General features: G+C 43.8%; 1 protein-coding gene across 3 annotated transcripts in view; it reads right to left on the bottom strand.

Moving 5' to 3' along the window:
* Window positions 1-18,716, bottom strand: part of MLXIP (MLX interacting protein) — a 45,683-nt gene that overhangs the window by 12,164 nt on the left and 14,803 nt on the right. For all 3 annotated transcript variants that reach the window (XR_009745746.1, XM_061466311.1, XM_061466312.1), the window contains exons 2-9: window positions 8,414-8,520; window positions 7,974-8,059; window positions 6,364-6,453; window positions 6,042-6,083; window positions 4,614-4,785; window positions 3,050-3,139; window positions 2,703-2,794; window positions 1,895-2,555 (exon numbers count right to left, since the gene is read on the bottom strand). Coding sequence is in view for 2 of the 3 variants with exons in the window: in XM_061466311.1 (XP_061322295.1) it covers window positions 1,895-2,555; window positions 2,703-2,794; window positions 3,050-3,139; window positions 4,614-4,785; window positions 6,042-6,083; window positions 6,364-6,453; window positions 7,974-8,059; window positions 8,414-8,520 (1,340 nt within the window). In the remaining variant the exon portion in view is untranslated. The remainder of the gene's footprint in view (window positions 1-1,894; window positions 2,556-2,702; window positions 2,795-3,049; window positions 3,140-4,613; window positions 4,786-6,041; window positions 6,084-6,363; window positions 6,454-7,973; window positions 8,060-8,413; window positions 8,521-18,716) is intronic.

The raw sequence follows: 18,716 nt of genomic DNA, 5'->3' as shown, positions 1-18,716 counted from the left end.
GCATCGTTTGTGGACTTTCCCCTCAAACCCACAATGCTCATCCTGAAGTGGTGAGAGCGGAGCTCTTTCCCATGTGAAGTCTTGCACCTGATGAGACAACTCATGCAGATTTTTGAGTCCTTGTATCACAGGGCAATAAATGTAACACACCCCTTTTGAATGAGCCAGGTTATAATACAATCTGCTTTGTAGTCTTGAGATGATTTGTTTGTCCTGAACACAAATGACAGGTGTAAATGCCTTGACTACATGTACTGAATATTCTATTTCCAAAAATAAACCTCTAGATAAAACCTTAGATTAGACCTCTGAGCTTGGTGTCCCAGTACTTTGGGAGCACTGTGATCCCTGAACACGTGCACCTACCAGGAATGAGTAACAGCAACAATCTTAGATCTAGATGAGAAACAAAGCCATTCGTTGTGTTGGCCTAGAAGTATCTGATGAAGCCCTGCAAAAAGAACAACCCAGGAAGCACTAAGGAGGCCAGGAGCAAAGGCTTTCTTTAAATGAGAGTTGCCTGCAATGCTTTGCTAGGAGAAATGCACGTCTTGACTGCTGAAGGTACAGGGACTCTTGCTTTATAATGTACTGAAGACAGAAACACTGCCTTTAACACCCCAATACTATTAATCATGGACCAGCCCAGTGGAGATGCTAGAATTAGATCCGTGGGTCTGTTCTGCTCCTGAACAATGTCTTTTTGGGGGGGCTGTTTGTTTGTTTTGGATGCTGGGTTTTTTCTGGTGGATAATCATATTGCCAGGCCCTGGCAGACACAGCTACCCCTTAGTGAACCCTGTTTAGCAACACTGCTTCAGGCAGAGCTTTTCTTGCATTATTGTTGCACATTTCAAGTGGCTGAAGTCACTTGGCCCCCAGCCAGCACAAGTCTAAAACCACTATGCAGTAACCCCAAGCATAAGTGTACTGCCTGTTCTGCTCTAGCCTGAGCTTTCCCACAAGAACCACCAAGCAACTCCCTCTGTTGATATTTGCTATTCTTAGCTTTGTGCAGTGCTGATGGCTCTAAATCACACCCAATGAGTAGGTCCCACATATCAGTTTGGCACTCACATTCTGAAAATCATGTGCTTCTGACAGCTTCTCAAACCCATAGATGGCTTGAGACAAAGATCTCCAGCTCACCCTACCTGTCTTGAATCCGTCCCCACTGGAAGGGCTGATTCTCATCACCCCAGTTCTGCTAGGGAGTACTAATGGTAGATGAGAGGCGCACACCTATGCTTTCATCTGGACCAATGCTGTGCTCTATTTCAATAGCTGCTCCCTTGTTAATGCTGTACTTGGTTCAAAGAAGTGTCAGGCACACCTAAGATCAACATCAGAATACATCCAAAGCATTACCAAAGGATGTGCCCTGGTACCTGGCATTACAGAGTGAGATGATGCACAGCAGGCACAGGAACTTGTCCAGGGCAATCAGATGAGTCAATGACAGGGACAGATCTGTCATTCTCCACCCCTACCTCTTCCTCCCATCTCCAACACTACTGTGGCTGAATGCTCCAAGGGGCAGAGTTAATCAGAACAGCATTAAACATCAAAACCAAGGTTTCTATGGGGCAGGAGCACAGAGCTCTAGTCATCCCATGTGCTGATGCATCTGTACAGCTCAGCACAAAGTTTTACAAGGAGAAACCCCCTTTTCCAGGTCAGCTTTTCACACTCGTGACCAAACTGCTCCTTCAAATCCACAGCATCCCATTGAACAGTGTAGCCACACACCACACCAGTGGGTTCAGGGGTTCCCTGGACACCCTCAGGAAGCTGTATTTTTACTTATTATGTAAACCAAGACAAACAAGAAGGTATCTCCCTCCTGCAAGTCCCACTTGGCAAAGAGAAACATCACCTCACCAGAGCTTCTCACCTGGGGTGATGAAGGCATTCTTTAATAAGGACACATTTTCAGGCTTCGGAGCAGGCACTATTTTTTTTGACTGTTTGGGCCTTGTCCCAGCACTGGCCAGAGGAACAGCTTTGAGGAGTGCAAATGTCAGTTGGGACTGCAGCTGGGGCCAGGGCTGCCCCTGCAGGACAGTAGTCTGGAAAGCCATGTTACAAGGCACTCCTGCACCCGGCTGCTGCGTGGCCAGGACAAGGTTCTGGCTCTGGCTGAAGGTGGTGGCAGGGGCATTGTGGGTCAATGTTGCAGAAGCTGTGTGGGTGATAACTGTAGACTCAGAGAGGCCAAACTTCTGGGTTTCTGGTGCAGCAAAGGGAGTTGGTGGAGAGCTTAAGCTGGAATTCAGAGGCACTGCAGGCAACGGGGACTGGTGCTGCTGTGCTGCAGGTTGAAGCAGTGGCAGAGGAGTCTGAAACACTGGCATAAAAGTCTGTGGCCCACTGAGAGACGAGTCAGGAGTGTAGTCTGCTGGCTGGATGAAAGATCCCTCACTTTTAATGTTCAAACACTGGTCAGTGCCAACATCAGGAATGACAGGAGCAGGTACTGAGGAAGTAATGAGTCCATCACTGATGTTCTCTGCTGGAAGTGTGTTGGGCAATGAACCCGACGGCAGGACAGGAGACTGACAGGAAAGAGAAATAGCACAGATTCATACATGAAACTCTTGTCTGAGCTCCTTCTGAGAAGGACATAGCTCCTGTCTGAGAATCTTCTGTGTCTGAATACGTGTCTGAAACAAGGCTGCTTTGAACACTGAGAACTCTCTTACCTGGGAAGAATGGTTGCTGCTGTCTGTGGTAGCTGAGCTGACAGCAGATGCAGAAGGGAAATAATTATTGGAACGACTGGGTGTGAATAAATCTGAAATACAAAACGTCACTCATTAATTTTCTGTTTTTCATACTCAAGGTATGCAGCAGTAGCTTAACATCATATAGAATTCTTAAAGTACCAGAAAACACTCCAAGGCAAACAAAGTGTTAAATTACTTCATCACTAAGAAGTGTTAAATGTTAAAAACTAGTTCACAACTCACTGCATTTTTAAAGAAATCAGTTGAGATATATATATATAAAAATATATATATATAAAAATATATATATATATGATTCTTACCCTGAAAAGGCTCAAAAGTATCCATAAAATCAAAATTTGGCTGGAGAGGTATAAGCCCTGGTTGAATCATGTCAGCATTTCCTAAGTGTGCTGAAAATTCAGGAGACAGATTAGATTAGCGTCGCATCACTCACACAGTAACAGCAGTAGGAATACAGCAGTTGGCTACACCACCCCGCACTCCACAGCCAGGCTTGGCCAGGGTGCTTCCAGGAAAACTGCTGCTGAAATGAACCGAGCTCTGCTTTTCTTCACAACTGCAGCACAGCTCTGAAATCAAACCCACTGGGAAATGAAACTTTCAACTGGGAAAATGGAAGAGGTGACACCTGAAGGCTCTAACAACTGGAGATTGCCAATTTTGGATACCTCCTGCTCCCAGACCTCTTGTCCTGCCCCTGCTGCACAATACAAACTTGCTAGAAAGCACAACCTAAACCACCACAGGCCCTAGAAGAGGATTTTAAAACTAAACTATCATACACTTAACCTTGTCTCTAGTACACTTCATATCATGCCACAGAGTGGCCTGGGTTGGAAGGGACATTAAAACTCATCCAGTTCCAAGCCCCTGCCATAGGCAGGGACACCTTCCACTAAAGCAGCTTGCTCCAAGCCCCTGTGTCCAACCTGGCCTTGAGCACTGCCAGGGATGGGGCAGCCACAGCTTCTCTGGGCACCCTGTGCCAGCGCCTCAGCACCCTCACAGGGAAGAGCTTCTGCCTAAGAGCTCATCTCAGTCTCCCCTCTGCCAGGTTAAAGCCATTCCCCTTGGCCTGTCCCTACAGGCCCTTGTCCAAAGCCCCTCTTCACGTTTCTTGTAGCCCCTTTAGGTACTGAAGCTGCTCTAAGGTCTCCCTGGAGCCTTCTCCAGGCTGGACCAGCCCAGTTCTCTCAGCCTGGCTCTAGAGTAGAGCTGCTCCAGCCCTTGCAACATCTCTATGGCCTCCTCTAGACTCACTCCAGCAGCTCCAGATCCCGCCTATGTTGGGAGCCCCAAGAGTTGAATACAATACTACAGCTGGAGTCCCATGGGAGCAGAGGAAACTGCATATATACTCCATGTTGCTCTGGAGTTGCTTAGACATCCATGCAGCAAGGATGATGTGTAGTGGACACCTGCTGTCCCATCATAGTCACAGCTATCAGATACAGAGCATTCACCAGAGCTGTATAGGCTCTTGGGACTGGTTTTACGGATGTGATTTGCACTTGTTCTAAGGGATGTTTCTGAAGAAAAATGCATAGGCACTCCCTTAAATACACACACACATACGCTGAAATAAATAACAAAGCCTTCACCCCTGATAAAGGTAAATACTGCTTATTATAGGTTTATTCAGAGCAACATTGCCAGGAGCAGCATGTAAGAAGCTAAGATAGAAAATAAATTTGGATGAATAACTGAAATTCCATCATGCATGAAGACGCTGCATTCTCTGACCTATTTTTATCTGTATCAGTAAAAATAGATAAAACTCCTAGACAAGACCAGAAGAGCAGCAAAGCAACAAACCAGACTTCTAGTGTTCCCACTGCAACGCAGCTAACAGCCAACACATACCTATGTCCCTGGAATTTGGCCAGGAAACCAGCTGATGTGAAGACAGTGTGGAGAACAGTGTGTCGGTGAACTCGGACATGAGCATATCTGCATCCAAGAGGCTGCCTTCCTCCATAGGGACAGGGGTTTCTCTGCCGTACCTTCTTTTTTGCCAGAGAACCACATCATCATCCTGCCAAAGGAAGGGAAGGAAAATCATACAACGCTAAAGCAGTCTGGTCTGCTATATAAAAGTCACCTTAATTTTTCACATCATTAGAGAAAGAAACTCTCCTTTAGGAGCCATATAAAGGGACAGGAAGACACCAGTAGTACTTCTAATACATCAACAACTTCAGCTCACTGGTTTGGGCCTCAACAGAAAGCTTCAGTAGAGTACCCCTACACTCTAGGAAAGGTTTTTGCCCCCAGACCAGATGTTGAGTAGAAGGACGCAAGACAAAACAGTCTCATCAACACTTTGTAGTTTCATTGAATATACGTGCATTTTTGTACCTTAAATTTAACAATCCCTTGGATTGAATAAAGATTTTAAAGTAACACACACAGCAAAAACTCAAAGCAAACAACATCTATCTTGAAGTGAATCTGACTGCAAACTGCCTTTGCACAAGGTATGCTCAGATTCTTGTGGGCACTTTCAGCGCATGCAAAATACATCGGTTTACCTGTCCTTCGATACCGGCTAAGCCAAATTGCATTGCCTTCCATTTGCTGCAAACTAAAAGCACAGTCAGGCTCTTGTGGCTGAGCAAACATGCAGTAACTACACCAACAGACCATGATGGTGCACTGGAGCTCACAGTCAAAAGAGCTGAGAGTTTTGTGAACTGGAGCGGATCCAGACTTATGCTTAGCTCCAAAAAACACCCCCAACATCAGAACAGTGCTTCTGACCATCAACTTATACACCCCAAGTAGGTTTGATGACTTTAGGGGGCATACTAAATGATGGTATCAACGTTCCTTTAAACACTTCACCCTTTCTTAGGATGCTGGCACATTATCTGCCCATGTTGTGGGCAGCAGGAAGAGCTGCAATATGTAGCACACACATCTTCACAGCTCCAGTTACACAAACTAGGCATTAATGCCAGTTACAATTCAGTAATGAGAAGAAATAATGTGCCAGCCCTCAAGGAGACTGATCTTTCTGGACACCCAATACTGATTGCTATCTCTTCTGTCAGAGCACTTTACATTCAACCCCTCCTCCGTTCAATTGAAGTTACAAACCTACAGCATGAAGTTACAAGCTTACAGCTCTCTACAGCACAGAAACACCAAGGCTTCCAACCTTAATTAAGGCTACAGCAAAATGCTTGTCTTCAGATTTTAATCAATGCAAGCTACTGCATGTTACAGCTCTGTTACTTACTGCAGCTTCTACCAGCACAAACGATGTCACTTATCAGAGGTATTACCTACCCTGACCAAACTTGAAAGATCTTCATCTTTATGTTTCTGTAACTGCAAAAGAAGAACAAAGCAGGTGTTAAAGTCAGAACAGGTCCTTGTAGATGTTAATAGCAGACCTTTCTTTGCAAAACTTTTAAGTCCCAATCGTGCACAGTGGGTCCCTGCACAGTAATGTTTAGTTAAGTGGGGCTAATCAGTGAGTATGCCTGTAGTAGCTTATCAGCTGGTTTAAGTATTCTTGCATGCTGGCAAAAGTGACATCGAAACTCAAAAAGCAACCACAAACTGATCAAGTTCAAATAAGGTATTTCCATTGTGTAAAACAACAGACCCTTTTCTTGAAGTACGTTCTCCACTTGTGGTATTCCCTGATAACTATTTCAATTCTTCGTTTCCAGTACTTCCCTTCTGTTGCAATGGCCTGAGAACACAAACACATACCAGGAATTACACGGACTCACAGACTGGCTGAATGGTCAGTACATTTCCAAGCAAATATTCAGGCATAAAAGATGCAAAAGAAACATGCTAATTCTGTATGAGCTCATGTATCAGCAGCCCACACTGTCCCAGAGTTCAGTTATCACAGGCACATCTGACAGTACTAACTTTATCTTTCCCACAATCAAATAACAAGAGATGATGTCTGACTGCACTGTCAGCATCTCCCACATCAGCTCAACCACAACCAATAGCTAAGACATGGCAAAAAACCAAAACAAAGCAAATTAACTTCAAAATTAATTTCCTGAAGTGTAATGTATAAAGCAAAATACAATTCCCTGTTCTGCAGAGAGTTTCCCAAGGCCACGTGAACATGCACACATGTACACAAAAGCTCTTCAGAATGACACAAAGCAATAGAAATGTGATGTCCAGCTCAGGAGTGACTTTGCAGGCCATGTGTTAATAGCAACAAAAGGATCAGAACAGTGTGGGGGTTTAATGTATCACAGAGAGCAGTGTGTAAGCTGGGGACAGCAGACTAATGAGAGCCTTAACACAACCTTCTTGTCTTCGGGGGTCATCTGCCAATACAAACATCAACACTGCTCTTTCAAAAGCCTGAGACAGTTCTACAAACTCATCTGGAACTCCTCTGAGTTATAAATTGTTCTAGAGTTATGAGTATAAAGCCACAGGTTGCCCCAGCAAGGGCCTCACTGGTTTTCTGCACAGAGCCAGAGGGCACACATTAGTTTTCTCTTATGTTTAAAGGCCACAAAAATGAGAGTGCACAGATTTGTATTTGCTCTTTTTGTCAAGGTACCTTGACAGAGAAAAAAATAAAACAATTGCTCATTGTCTTGAAAGCACACCCTAACAATTGAATAAAATACAGAAAACTCTCACAGGCTCACTTAGATTCAATCCTCAAGATGTAATATTCATCAATGATTTCCCACCGACTCCAGCAATCTCCAGCCAGAAAAGAGCAGAGACTGTCAAAATCTTAACTATTCAAACTCCACTTCTATACCTGCCCAGGGGAGATTCAGACTGGGGATCAGGAAACAGTTCTTCACTGAGAGGGTTGGAACTGGAACAGGCTGCCCAGGGCAGTGGTGGAGTCACCGTCCCTGGAAGTGCTCACAAACTGTGTAGACAAGGCCCTTAGTGACATGGGTTAGTGCTGGGGAGAGGTTGTATTTGATGATCTTAGAGGTGTTTTCCAACCTGGCTGATTCTATGATTCTATGTGTCACTAAACTGGGACATAAACTTACGTTATGTAGATAACAAACGTCCTTCCAGTTGCACCCTGATCACCTCAACATGATAAACTTATAACAATGGCCTCAGTCTGCTTTATATTAATGATTCCTTCAAAATAAAGACAGCAGAGCAAAGAATTGCTATGCTGCTCTCATGCCTAGCAGACCAGAAGAGCTTGTTATAAAAGCCCAGAGCTCATTAGGATGTTCCTCAGGTTTTACACACCTCCGGCCGTCGATGTTCATCCACATCCACGGAGCCATCCAGCGGAGTCACAAAGTGGCACACGGGATTCTTGCGCTTCTCCAGGTCTGAAACAAAAATGGAAGTGCAAGTGCTCAGCACGTGCAGCTGGGCAGAGAGCTTTGTCACTCCAACAGCAAGAGGTGAGAAAAACCCCCATCACCATGCCAGGGTTCCTTCCAGCTAACCCACAGGAAATGGGGAGACCTCAGCTGTGCTTGGACTGCCCAGTGCAGCCCCTGTGTGGCCATGTGGAAAGCACTGATCCAATGGCACTGCCCCAACAGCCTCTGAGACACCGAATCTGCCTTCAGCACATTCTTTAGCTTGTCATCAGACAAGAATCTCAATTCTCTTGCTACTTACTTAAATGTCTCTCAAAGGGTTTCATAGCAAGCGACCCAAGGGAGCCCGACACTTACACTGCATGTACCATGCCCTCCAGATGGCGTTATTGAGACGGATTTTATCTCTCCACTGAAGTTTTAAGCCTTTAAAGTTTTTCCATTTCGGTGAAACCAGCTTTCCACTGAAACAAAACAGACAACACATCATTCTGCTTTCGGGTCTGCTCTTAAAGACAAAGCATCCCATCAAAACTCCCAAACTGCCAACACTAAAAACTACACCGAACCACGCTTGGCCAGGGACAGCTTTGCCAGGCACTGTCCATGGCTGTCACAAATGGTGTCACAAGTATCTTCAGCAGGACTGAAACTCATTTCACCCACACTCTTCTCCTGGCCAATACCCCACCTTCTCAAATGCCACCTTATAGCTTCCATCAACTGAGAACAACACTCTCAAAAGTAAGCCCAAACCCAGGCCCAGAAGGCTTTTGCACACTTGGCTGCATATAGCTGGGGCTTGAACTTTGCAGGGGGCTGGGATGAAGTCAACAGAAGTTGATTTCTTCAGTTCCATTTGATTTTCGAGGCTGGTAACAATGGAAAAGAAGAATGAAATGACAGTTCTGGCCCAATAAAAGCTATCACCCACCAATTTTACACTGCTTGTAAACAGAGTTGGGCACAAAGGCTCACCAGCAGGCTGGAAATAGCAACTTTTCTCCAAGGAAGAGGAAGGCTGGAACGAAAAATGGCTTAAGTATGAACAATGTTGGGAGGTGGGAGATGGACAAAAAATGGAGGAACAACAGGGACTCCAGTAAGCACTGTTTAAATAGAAACTACCCAGCCCTTAAAATACACCTTTATGAATCATTAATCCATATTACTGGCAGAGCAGAGGAAGTAGGAAATATTCATAACATTGTAAATTTCAAACCAGACATTAAAGTATAGGTATAAGTGCCTATCCCAGGTTCCCTCTTGGTTTTTATGGGTTTAGCCATACGTCTTCCTAGTTTTCATCTCCTCATGCTGCTTGTGCAGCCTAGTTACAATGGAAGCAATTCAAATACCAGCAATATGAAGCACAATCAACGCCACAGGCAAAAGCAACACAAGCATCAGGTCGAGGTTAAGGTCTCCTGTACTGGAGAGCACACAAATGAGTGACAGGAGCAATGTCACCTCCAAACACTCTACCCTCATGGAAAACATCAGCAAGCACCCGGTCGATTGGGAGCGACTTGGACCATGAACTGCAGTGGCACAAGAGAGACGTGCACTAGAACTGGCCTGTGCCAGGGCACTGTGTATTTGCTATCACACATTCAGTACAAACGTACCCACAGAACTGAATTATTCTTCCTGTAAAGAAGGATTCTTCCTGTAAAGAAGGTGCTTTACACCTAGCTCTAAAACCACAGCGAGAATAGGAAGCACATCCTGCAGAAGTGCCAGGCATTTCCCTTGCCCAAGGCTATGCAGAGGCCTGAAGCTGGAGAACTGCTGATCCCCCGTTTCCTGCTTGCTCTGGGAAACCTGATAGCAGCTCTTTTTAAAGAAAACTTGTAATAAACCTTGTAATACTATAAACAAGTCCTCACAGCCTACACAAAAGATGCCAGAATGCCAGAGCTGCCAAAAGTAGGATAGTAAACTATCACTTTCTTCAAGTACTTGGCTCATCATCCCTTTCTCCCTCGCTAGCATCACTGCTGCTGTTACTACTTAGGTATTCCCAAAACTGTGACAGTAACAGATGGGCAAATGACAGACCTTAGGCAAGCGGCAGGTAAAGAAAAGCCAGTTCTGCTCTTTCATTTTTACTGCTGTGTATAAAACCAGTTGTAGCAACAGATTAAACCACCATCAGGTGAGCTGTTGCCTGATGGCAGAAAGATTCCCAAAATCCCACCTGTACGTTTCAAGGCTCTTTCAGTTTATGGGAAGATCCCCAAATAAAGTATTTTATCTCACTGTTCCCCAGCTGCTGGGGTCAGGGCATACAGCAGATCTCCATCTGCAAAACCATCTCATCACCTGCCCTGCTCTGCCTCTAAACCATCACATACCTTGTCTTATCATTCCTTCTAAACCCAGATTAAAGCACATCTTTGCCTATTTCTTATACGTATATTAACAGCTCAGAGGCAGATTAACATGCTGATACACCAGCAACACTGACAAAACGGCCACATGCCTTTGACTAAGAAGTTCAACTGAATGTTCATCTCTTCGTAGCTGTGTTGCTGCCCAGTTTGCCAAAGCAACAAAACTCGAACAGTCTCCTCTCAGAATAAAAAGAACAAACCTAAAAGGAATTGTAATGAATTCTTGTAAAATCCTTCAAGCAGCCAATTAAAAGTGGCATTAAAACACACAGAGTTTAAAACATTTTCTGTTACATTCTTATGAAAAACTAAACAAAAGTAGCCCATCAAAAGAAGGAAGTGATTAAGAACCTATTCTTAAAATAATTATTATTTCTAGTTCCCATGGGAGCAAAGCACAAGTCCAGCTCGAGGTCAGAAGTGAAATGACTTTAGCCTCAGTGGAGAGGAATCAGCATGAAGCTGAGAACAATGTTTAGACACTACTCCAAAGTCAGTTACTTTGCACAACTGTGCCCGAGAGCAGCTGCAAACTGAAAGCCAGCTTCAGGTTTTAAAGCAGCAAAACAACAACAGGAAAAAACCCACATGCAGAGGCCCACTGGCTGCTGCTCCCGCCAGCTCCACATCTCCTAGACCATGCTGACTCCCACCAGAAATGCAGAGCAACTCCATGAGCACACCTGTGAGCTGGTCACAATGTACCTGTGAGCATGTCAGTGCAGGCACAGTCCTGGCTCTGTCCACAACAGCTGCTGCTACTCCTCTGCAGGAGGGCTGCTTCCAAAGAAGGCAGGAAGGGAGCATCCCAAAAGAGGCTTGGACCAAATACTGCATGGTACAAGCTGGTACAGCTGCATGCACGCCAGCCAGCAGCATATCCTAGAGGATACTGGTGCTTCACAGACAGTGCCTAAGGAGAGGAATTAGGCTCTCAGTCACATTCTGCAGGGTTGTTGCTACCCAGGATGTGCTGGCTCAATGCTGAAGGAATACGTGACTTTTACACCTTCATCACTATCAAACACAGACCAAATCAAAGTGGCTGAAAAGTATCTGGTGGATAATGTGCAGTACATTCCATCAGCTCAGACAAGTCTCCTGTGTAGGAACCTCCACCTCTGAAACCAGATGTCCCCAAGTGATTTGATCACAGCAAGCAAACTAAAAAAAGCTGCAGCTGAAGAGCTAACAGAGCTGGAATTCCCCTTGGACACAGAGGCCCTGATGTGCTTTGGAGGAGTCACAGTGTTTTTAGAACAGAAGCTGTAGACAATCCAGGCTGCCAATTCCATATGCTCCAGCTTTCACCTTAAGAGTCCTGAAGATGCCAGGAGAGGCTGGAGTCCATTCCCAAGCCTTTTATATACTTTTTCCCAGTTCAGGAACTACCTCAGACAACGGAGATCCCAGCAGGCAGACAGACAACACAGCACTGATCTGTCAAAGTAGCACAACTCTCCCCTGTTCAAATTCCACTGAAAGCAGTTGTGGTTTAAAAGCAGATTCTTTTAAACACAAGTGATTTTCAATCAACTGAAAGGTCACTAGGGCAGACGTATTATATTCTGACATGGTAAAAAACAGATTTTACCCTGGTAATGTCCATTTTTTGCATCCAAGAACCTTGTTTTCTTCTCTGTCAATAACACCCAGTTAAAGAATGATCTTAGTGGACATGTTAGTGATGCTTTTAACTCAGTAGGGACAGGGCAAATGGGTGACCTTCCTTAAGAGGCACAGGGCACACGAGATGCCATTCACAGCTGTCAGGATGACTTCAAATTTAAACCAATAGCTCCCCGTAACACTGAAAAATCACTTCCAACATCAGCAGCAGCATGATCAAGCTCCACAATGACTCACAACAGAAGACTCCCCTGTTCTCCTCCCTTAAATCAGAGGATTTTAAGATGGACTTCAGTCTGCATAGAAGCAGATGACACAACCACCCTCCAGATTTGGACAGAAATGGACACTTATGTGTGTGCAAACCCAGAAGTTTGGTTGGTTTCTTTGTTCATTACTAACTAGTATTTAGGAACGCCAGCATTGTAAGAATCAGTCATTTCTCCAAGAGCACTGAAGGAGCAGAGAAAGACTTTTAAATGTTAAGAAAAATGCCACCCAAAACAAGACAATCACAGAAGGCTCATCTGATAGCCTTTATAACCTCCATTTAATAGGTGGTTTGAATGGAAACTGTAGAGTATAGCACAGTAGAACTTAGCTTAATAAAGCATTTGAGCTTTATAAAGAAGCGTGTTTCTGATTCAACTTCAGCTCCCCAGTTTTTACTTACCTCAGAAACAGTCCAAACAGTACCATAGCATTATGTTTCAAATCCTTCTCTAATAAGAGACAATAGGGAAGACTTTGCTGTAAATAAGAGTCTGAAAAATCCCCTTCCCCCATTCAGAACCAAAAATCAAAGTTCATTCTCCACACCATGACATGTCAATGTCGCTGAGCAAGGCATTTCAGCTGGCAAGCTGCAGTGAACTAAATGATGCACAAAAGAAGAGGTCTTTAAAATACTCTCTGAGAAAAGAAATTCATGATCTCCTGCTTGAAAAGAAGTAACAGTGAGAGTGAATGACACAGCCATGACTGTGAAGTGTGTGAGTGACAGCACTAGAAGTGGGACACAGATTTTTTTGACACGCTGCCATAGTCTGCATGAGAACTCATTTCCACCCTCCTCTCATCTTTCACTTATTTTGCTATGTAGGGACAAGGAAAATCCCTGGCTAGAGTTGGCTCTCTAGCTCAGGAGAAGTTATTTTTATTCTTGCACTCAGATAGCACCTAGCCTAGATCTATCGTACATGGAATTAAACACAAACCTCTGAGCACCGTGGCTCAGATTCCACAGGCCTGACCCTGCTGCCCAAATATATATTCCCAGGAAAGATACCTTGAAAAGCAGCTACTGCAGAGCTGCAGGAATCACTTACACGGACCACAAGGTCTTGTGGACCATAGCTGTAAGCAAATTAGTTTGTTTCCAATCTGAATTTGCTAAATTCAGTTTACAGGAACGAGCTACAGAAACACACCGCATTTTCCCGTTTCGTTAACAGATTCCCACTACCCTTGTTGTACAAGATGTCTTTTTCGCCTTGTTCTGCCTGAAAATCCACTTCCTCGGTGGCCCTGCGCCCCAATTCCTTCCTGTCCGTGATCATGCAGCCTTTTCAGGTAGACTAAGATTCTTCTTTTCATTGCAGGTGATGAGAATTAGGCTCTTAATTTAAGCAACAGAAACCCCCCGATTTGATATTACAGTAGCTAAAGAGATCAGCTTTTCCAGCAACACAAAAAAGGAAGGTTTTGGCTTCTCCCCAGCATTTCTTTTTTGAAGGCGTGGTTTCAGTTTGTTTTTTCATCTCCAATCTGTTTTGCTGGGGAGCTGGGCCTGTCAGCTCAGCTCTCCAAGAGCCAAAACTAACAGTATTTCCCCAAACAAAGGTTCATTCAGAGATTCAGATTATAGGCATTGTGTGCTACAGGGAAGAGGCAGCAAGTGAAACAAAAAACACTGCTACACTGCGTGAATGTGTGTAGGACTTGTGAGAAGGCCACACTTGAGCATCTTACTATTCATACCTAAATAGTTAATCCCAGCTGCAACCCTAGGATACTAATCCCAGAGAAAGCTCATTTTAAAAGCAAGCATTAGGGCAGCTCATTTGCTGGGTTACCTTCTTCATCCTCCTTACCTGAAATCCCCCTGCACCAGCAGGCTCCAGGTTTGTGGAAGGATGTTGTGTTACATACCCACAATTCATAAACAACAGTAGGGAGCTTTGTATTGAAGTTATACAAATATTTTAAAACAACAAAACCTTCCCAATTGTTTTTTTATCTCCTAAATATTAACACTTCGATCTTGAAGACAGAGAGAGCAGAAAGGACAAACATTCTTCCTCTATCACAAGCATTATATATTAAGGAGTGCTAGAAAAATACAAAGTTATCCACAGGCATATTGGAAGTGCAACACCTGCCAAGGAACATGTTATCTAGACTGATTTGAGCCAGGAAGGCTGAGGTATGTATGCACCTCCTGGGAAGGAAGAGGAAAGTGGATCAGTCACAAAGCCAAAGCAAACACTCCCGCCCCAACGAATGTACCATAAAGCTTCATTTGTTTCTTTGACAAATTGAACATTATTTTAAGCAAAGGCTGGAAGTTGAACTTCATAAATGAAGGTTCACAGTGGCTGATAAAGACCATGGCTGGTGACTCACAAATGGATCCAAGTAAGCGTTGTGGCACGCTGAGTGCTGCTGTGGCTTGAACCAGCAGCCCTGTGCTTTGCCAAGCACAGCTACTGCAGCCACCTCAGAGAGCAGCAAGAGTTGAAACACTCATGTTTTGAGATTATGATCACATCTACACCGACAGCTTTTCACATCACCATTACATCAACCAAGGAAAGGACTTCAGTGCTATAGTTTTAGCCAAACATCACGTGACCAAAGTTCTGCTCTATGAAGAGGAACCTGGGAAGAACCACTGGAGAAATGCCTCCAAGAGAAGCAGGTTCCATGCAAGCCCTGAAAGCATGAAAAGAGCACTGGAACAGCACAGGGTGAAGGGGAACACAAAGAACAGTACAGATATCAAGGAGACTTGGAGGCTATAGTGCACTTCCTCCAGTGTCTATTTAAAGACTTGGAATATTTAGAGTTTCTCATTTCCAGTCAGAAATCAAAGGATGTTTCTAGAAATGTTCCTGCTTTTCAGACAGTTGTCTAACACTGACTCACTTTACTACAGAGCTGAACCAGCAAGGAAACTGAAGAGGCTTCATAAGCCATGTCACTAACGTTTCAGTCAAAAGGCTGAGAAATGGGCCTCACCATCACCAACTCTCAAGCAAAGCCTCTCCTTGATCCCTGCTGTGCTTCCCTTTACCCATCAACAGAAGCCACGTACTTTGTAACTCTATAAATATGAACACTTTATAAAATGACAGATTCTTCAACTGTCCAATATCAGGACCTTCTTCAAAGAAATACCAGAGAAACCATCCTAAGAAAAGACACTGACATAGAGAACTTACGATGCTTTGAGCTCCAGGGTCAGAGGTAAGTACCACTACTTTCACTGCCAAATCTCAAACACCAGGATGGAGAGCAGCTGCCCGTGGCCACAAAGTACGTCAGTGACAAAGGAAGGGCAGACCAGCCATCGTATCCCAGCCACACGCCCCATAATGGAAATGCTTCTACTAGGAGTAAATTTTAGCAAGGATCAGATTGATGTATTTCAATTTACACATTCCCCAAATCTTGCTGAATTTCACAGCACAATAGAGTAATTCTGTTTACAAATAAACATTAAAATATTTGTATTTCCTATATGATTTCTGCTAAGAACACATCTGTTGGTCAGATATCAGCACAGGTGATAACATCAGGTCTCCTGAAACCTTTCTTTAGAAGAAAGCATCATTGTGAACACCGTCAGTAGTTAAACTCTTGCAATTCAGAGTTACAAAACTTTTGCAGCAATCCAGGCTTGTTACTTAAAAAATAAACTGCACAGGGAATTGCCCTGATTTTTGTTTAAATAAACACTGCAACACAAAGTTTCTATTCTGGTACAAAATGCGAAGAGACACAATCTGTCAGTTATTTTCCTGGCAGATCAGATGGAGACACGCAAAGCATAGAAACTGTGATAATCCTCACTGTGTAAGTATTCAGCTAAAAAAAGTAAGTTCCTTTGAGGTAAGAACTAGTGGTTTAAGCATGGGCTTGAACCTACGCTCTGTAAGTTTAGCACATACTCTGTAAAAGGGAGTTCAAATCTCACTGGAAGTGAACGCCAACGCATGTGTAATACTGAATTAAATCCTACATAAAAGGAAAGTCCTGGTAGTCTACAGTCACTACAGATGGCAGAAAGAATTTATATGTAGGTATCTTTGTACTTTTCTTATTATGAAAAGCCTTTAATATAGGCTCACAAGCAATGTGTCCATATCCTAAGCCACCCTCTACAGAATAAATAGTATGCAGCACACCTTGAATATTCAGCATGTTCACTGGTGGCCTCTCATGCTGTTTGCTTTTCAGTGCTCATACCTCCATTTGTACATTATTACTTAACAAATTCCTCTCAAGCTTTTCTACAGTGTTTTCACCCTCATGATGCAGGTGGGAAACCAAGGCACAGACCTGTAACATTTCATTATCCACTTCTCTGATCTGGCAATGCGAGATGACAATGCTGCCTTCACTTGCAAAACTGCCTCCAGCTCCCCCTCCTGATGTCTCCCCATGCCAGACACATCTCCATCTATGCTGCAACCAGTTCTACATTACATTCTGCTTCAGCTTCACTAGTGGAACAGACTAAACCACTTTGAACAACTCAGCCAAAACATGTAGGCTCAGGCATGGGAAAGTTCAGGTCAAACAGTTAAAACAACCAAAAGTAGTTACACAGTAGGGATTAGTGGGCAGCTTTAAGAACAGGCAGTGCTACCAGCGTTGCCTAGAGTAATTGCTGGGTAACAGGGTGGGAAGACAATTCTCTTTCATGTTCTCTGCAGTGTAGCTTAATGCTCATGTTTTAAAGGACTCACCCTTGTAACAAAACAGTCACCTTATCTCTGCATTTAAAGCAGTAAGCATGAAACCCACTTACTAAATGCCAGGCAGCTGTTCTCTGCCTGCAAGCCAAGTACTGAAGTTGTGCTACCAGAGATGCAAAACTTCAAAACCAAACCCCTCTCCTGTTCCCCTCCTCCTTGAACCTTGCAAAGTTGTGCCCTGGGCCAGAATGACCAGATGAGGAGAATCCAGCATCATTCACAAAGCTGTCAAAACTGTTTTTAACACTACCAGCTTAAGAACCTTCATTTAAGGAACACTTGCTCCAGTCTCTGCCCGAAAGAAGCACAAGACAAACACCAGCTTTACACACAGCTTGTGACTTTGTAATATGGAATGGTGCACCAGTAACTAACCCTGTGACCAGCAGCAGTGAGGGCTGTGAGTTACCAGATCTTTGCTGCAGCATCTTTACCAGTAACTCAGTAACTTTCTTTTCAGCTCCCTCTCTGCTGCACACTTCCCTTTTAGAAAACAGCCACTGCACACAATGCACTCCTCCTCTCCATTGTGTCCTTCTCTTCATCTCGTCCCCCTGCTGCTCAAACAAAGGTTAGAAGATTTTGGTGAGCCAACAAGAACATGTATCTAACGATGTTGTAAGTGGCATAACAGGGATAAGATGATCAGTTCTATAAACTCTGCTAGGAGGTAAAGAAATTTCCTACTGCTATAAACTGCTGTGATGATGAACACACGAGTTATTTTGTTGATGCATCTATCAATACATTCGTTTTTTCTTGGTTTTGAAGTGTTTCCTGTGCTCTTTCATGCATGATGAAAAGGAAGACGTGTCATTTTAGAGCAGTTGCAATATAAAGGGAGCCAATCCTACTCACTTATTTCACAGTCTCTTGAAATTTCACACTTCTTCCTAAAACCTGGTTTCTGCCACTGGTTTTTTACCAACCTTCTCAGATCAGAATATTCATTACAAAGAGCTGTATCAGTTTCTGATCATCTGCACTGGAAGACAGCTGTCCAGTGCATCTTGCTTCTCATTTAAAAGGACGTTGGCAAGGACTGTCTTGTACAGAGAGCTATGAACAAGTCAGGATCCTTTTGAATGTTAAGGCCTTAGCATAAATTAATAAACTGATTGAGATTTGATGATCTGGGACCTTGTTTTAAGCACCTAAATTATGGTTCAAAGACTTTTCACACACAGAGCTTCTGAAAAACCCAAACAAACCCTATCAGCATTGCAGATCAGCACAGCTCTCTGAGCAGCACACATACCAACAGGAACCCAGAGTTGTTTACCATGCTCAACAGGCAAAGAAACCCAAAACGGGCACCTCTGTCACGGAGGATAGTGTAACACTCTCTGTACAGCATTACAATCCTATAAATACACTGCAAGACTTCAGGGGTCTTATTGTGCAAGCAACTGAAGTGTTTAAAAAGAGGTGCTCCCCAGCTTTCCCCCTGTGACACAAAGCTTTCATACCAGCTGTCTGCAGCGTGAAGAACCCCAGACTTAATACCAAGTTCAGTTACTAAAGACTCAAGACTGCAACAGCACAAACAGTTTATTCAAAGTTTACGTAAAGGTTGAACCAGAAACAAAAGGCAGGAGCAGACTAAAGGCTCTGTTGTATTATTACTAAGGTTACTGAAAGATCAAAACCAAA

This window comes from Pezoporus flaviventris, unplaced genomic scaffold, assembly GCF_033815535.1.
Source record: "Pezoporus flaviventris isolate CSIRO_AGI_PZ_B2104156 unplaced genomic scaffold, CSIRO_AGI_Pfla_v1 ptg000041l, whole genome shotgun sequence".
Taxonomy (NCBI): Eukaryota; Metazoa; Chordata; class Aves; order Psittaciformes; family Psittacidae; genus Pezoporus; species Pezoporus flaviventris.
This window is presented reverse-complemented; position numbering and strand designations above follow the sequence as displayed.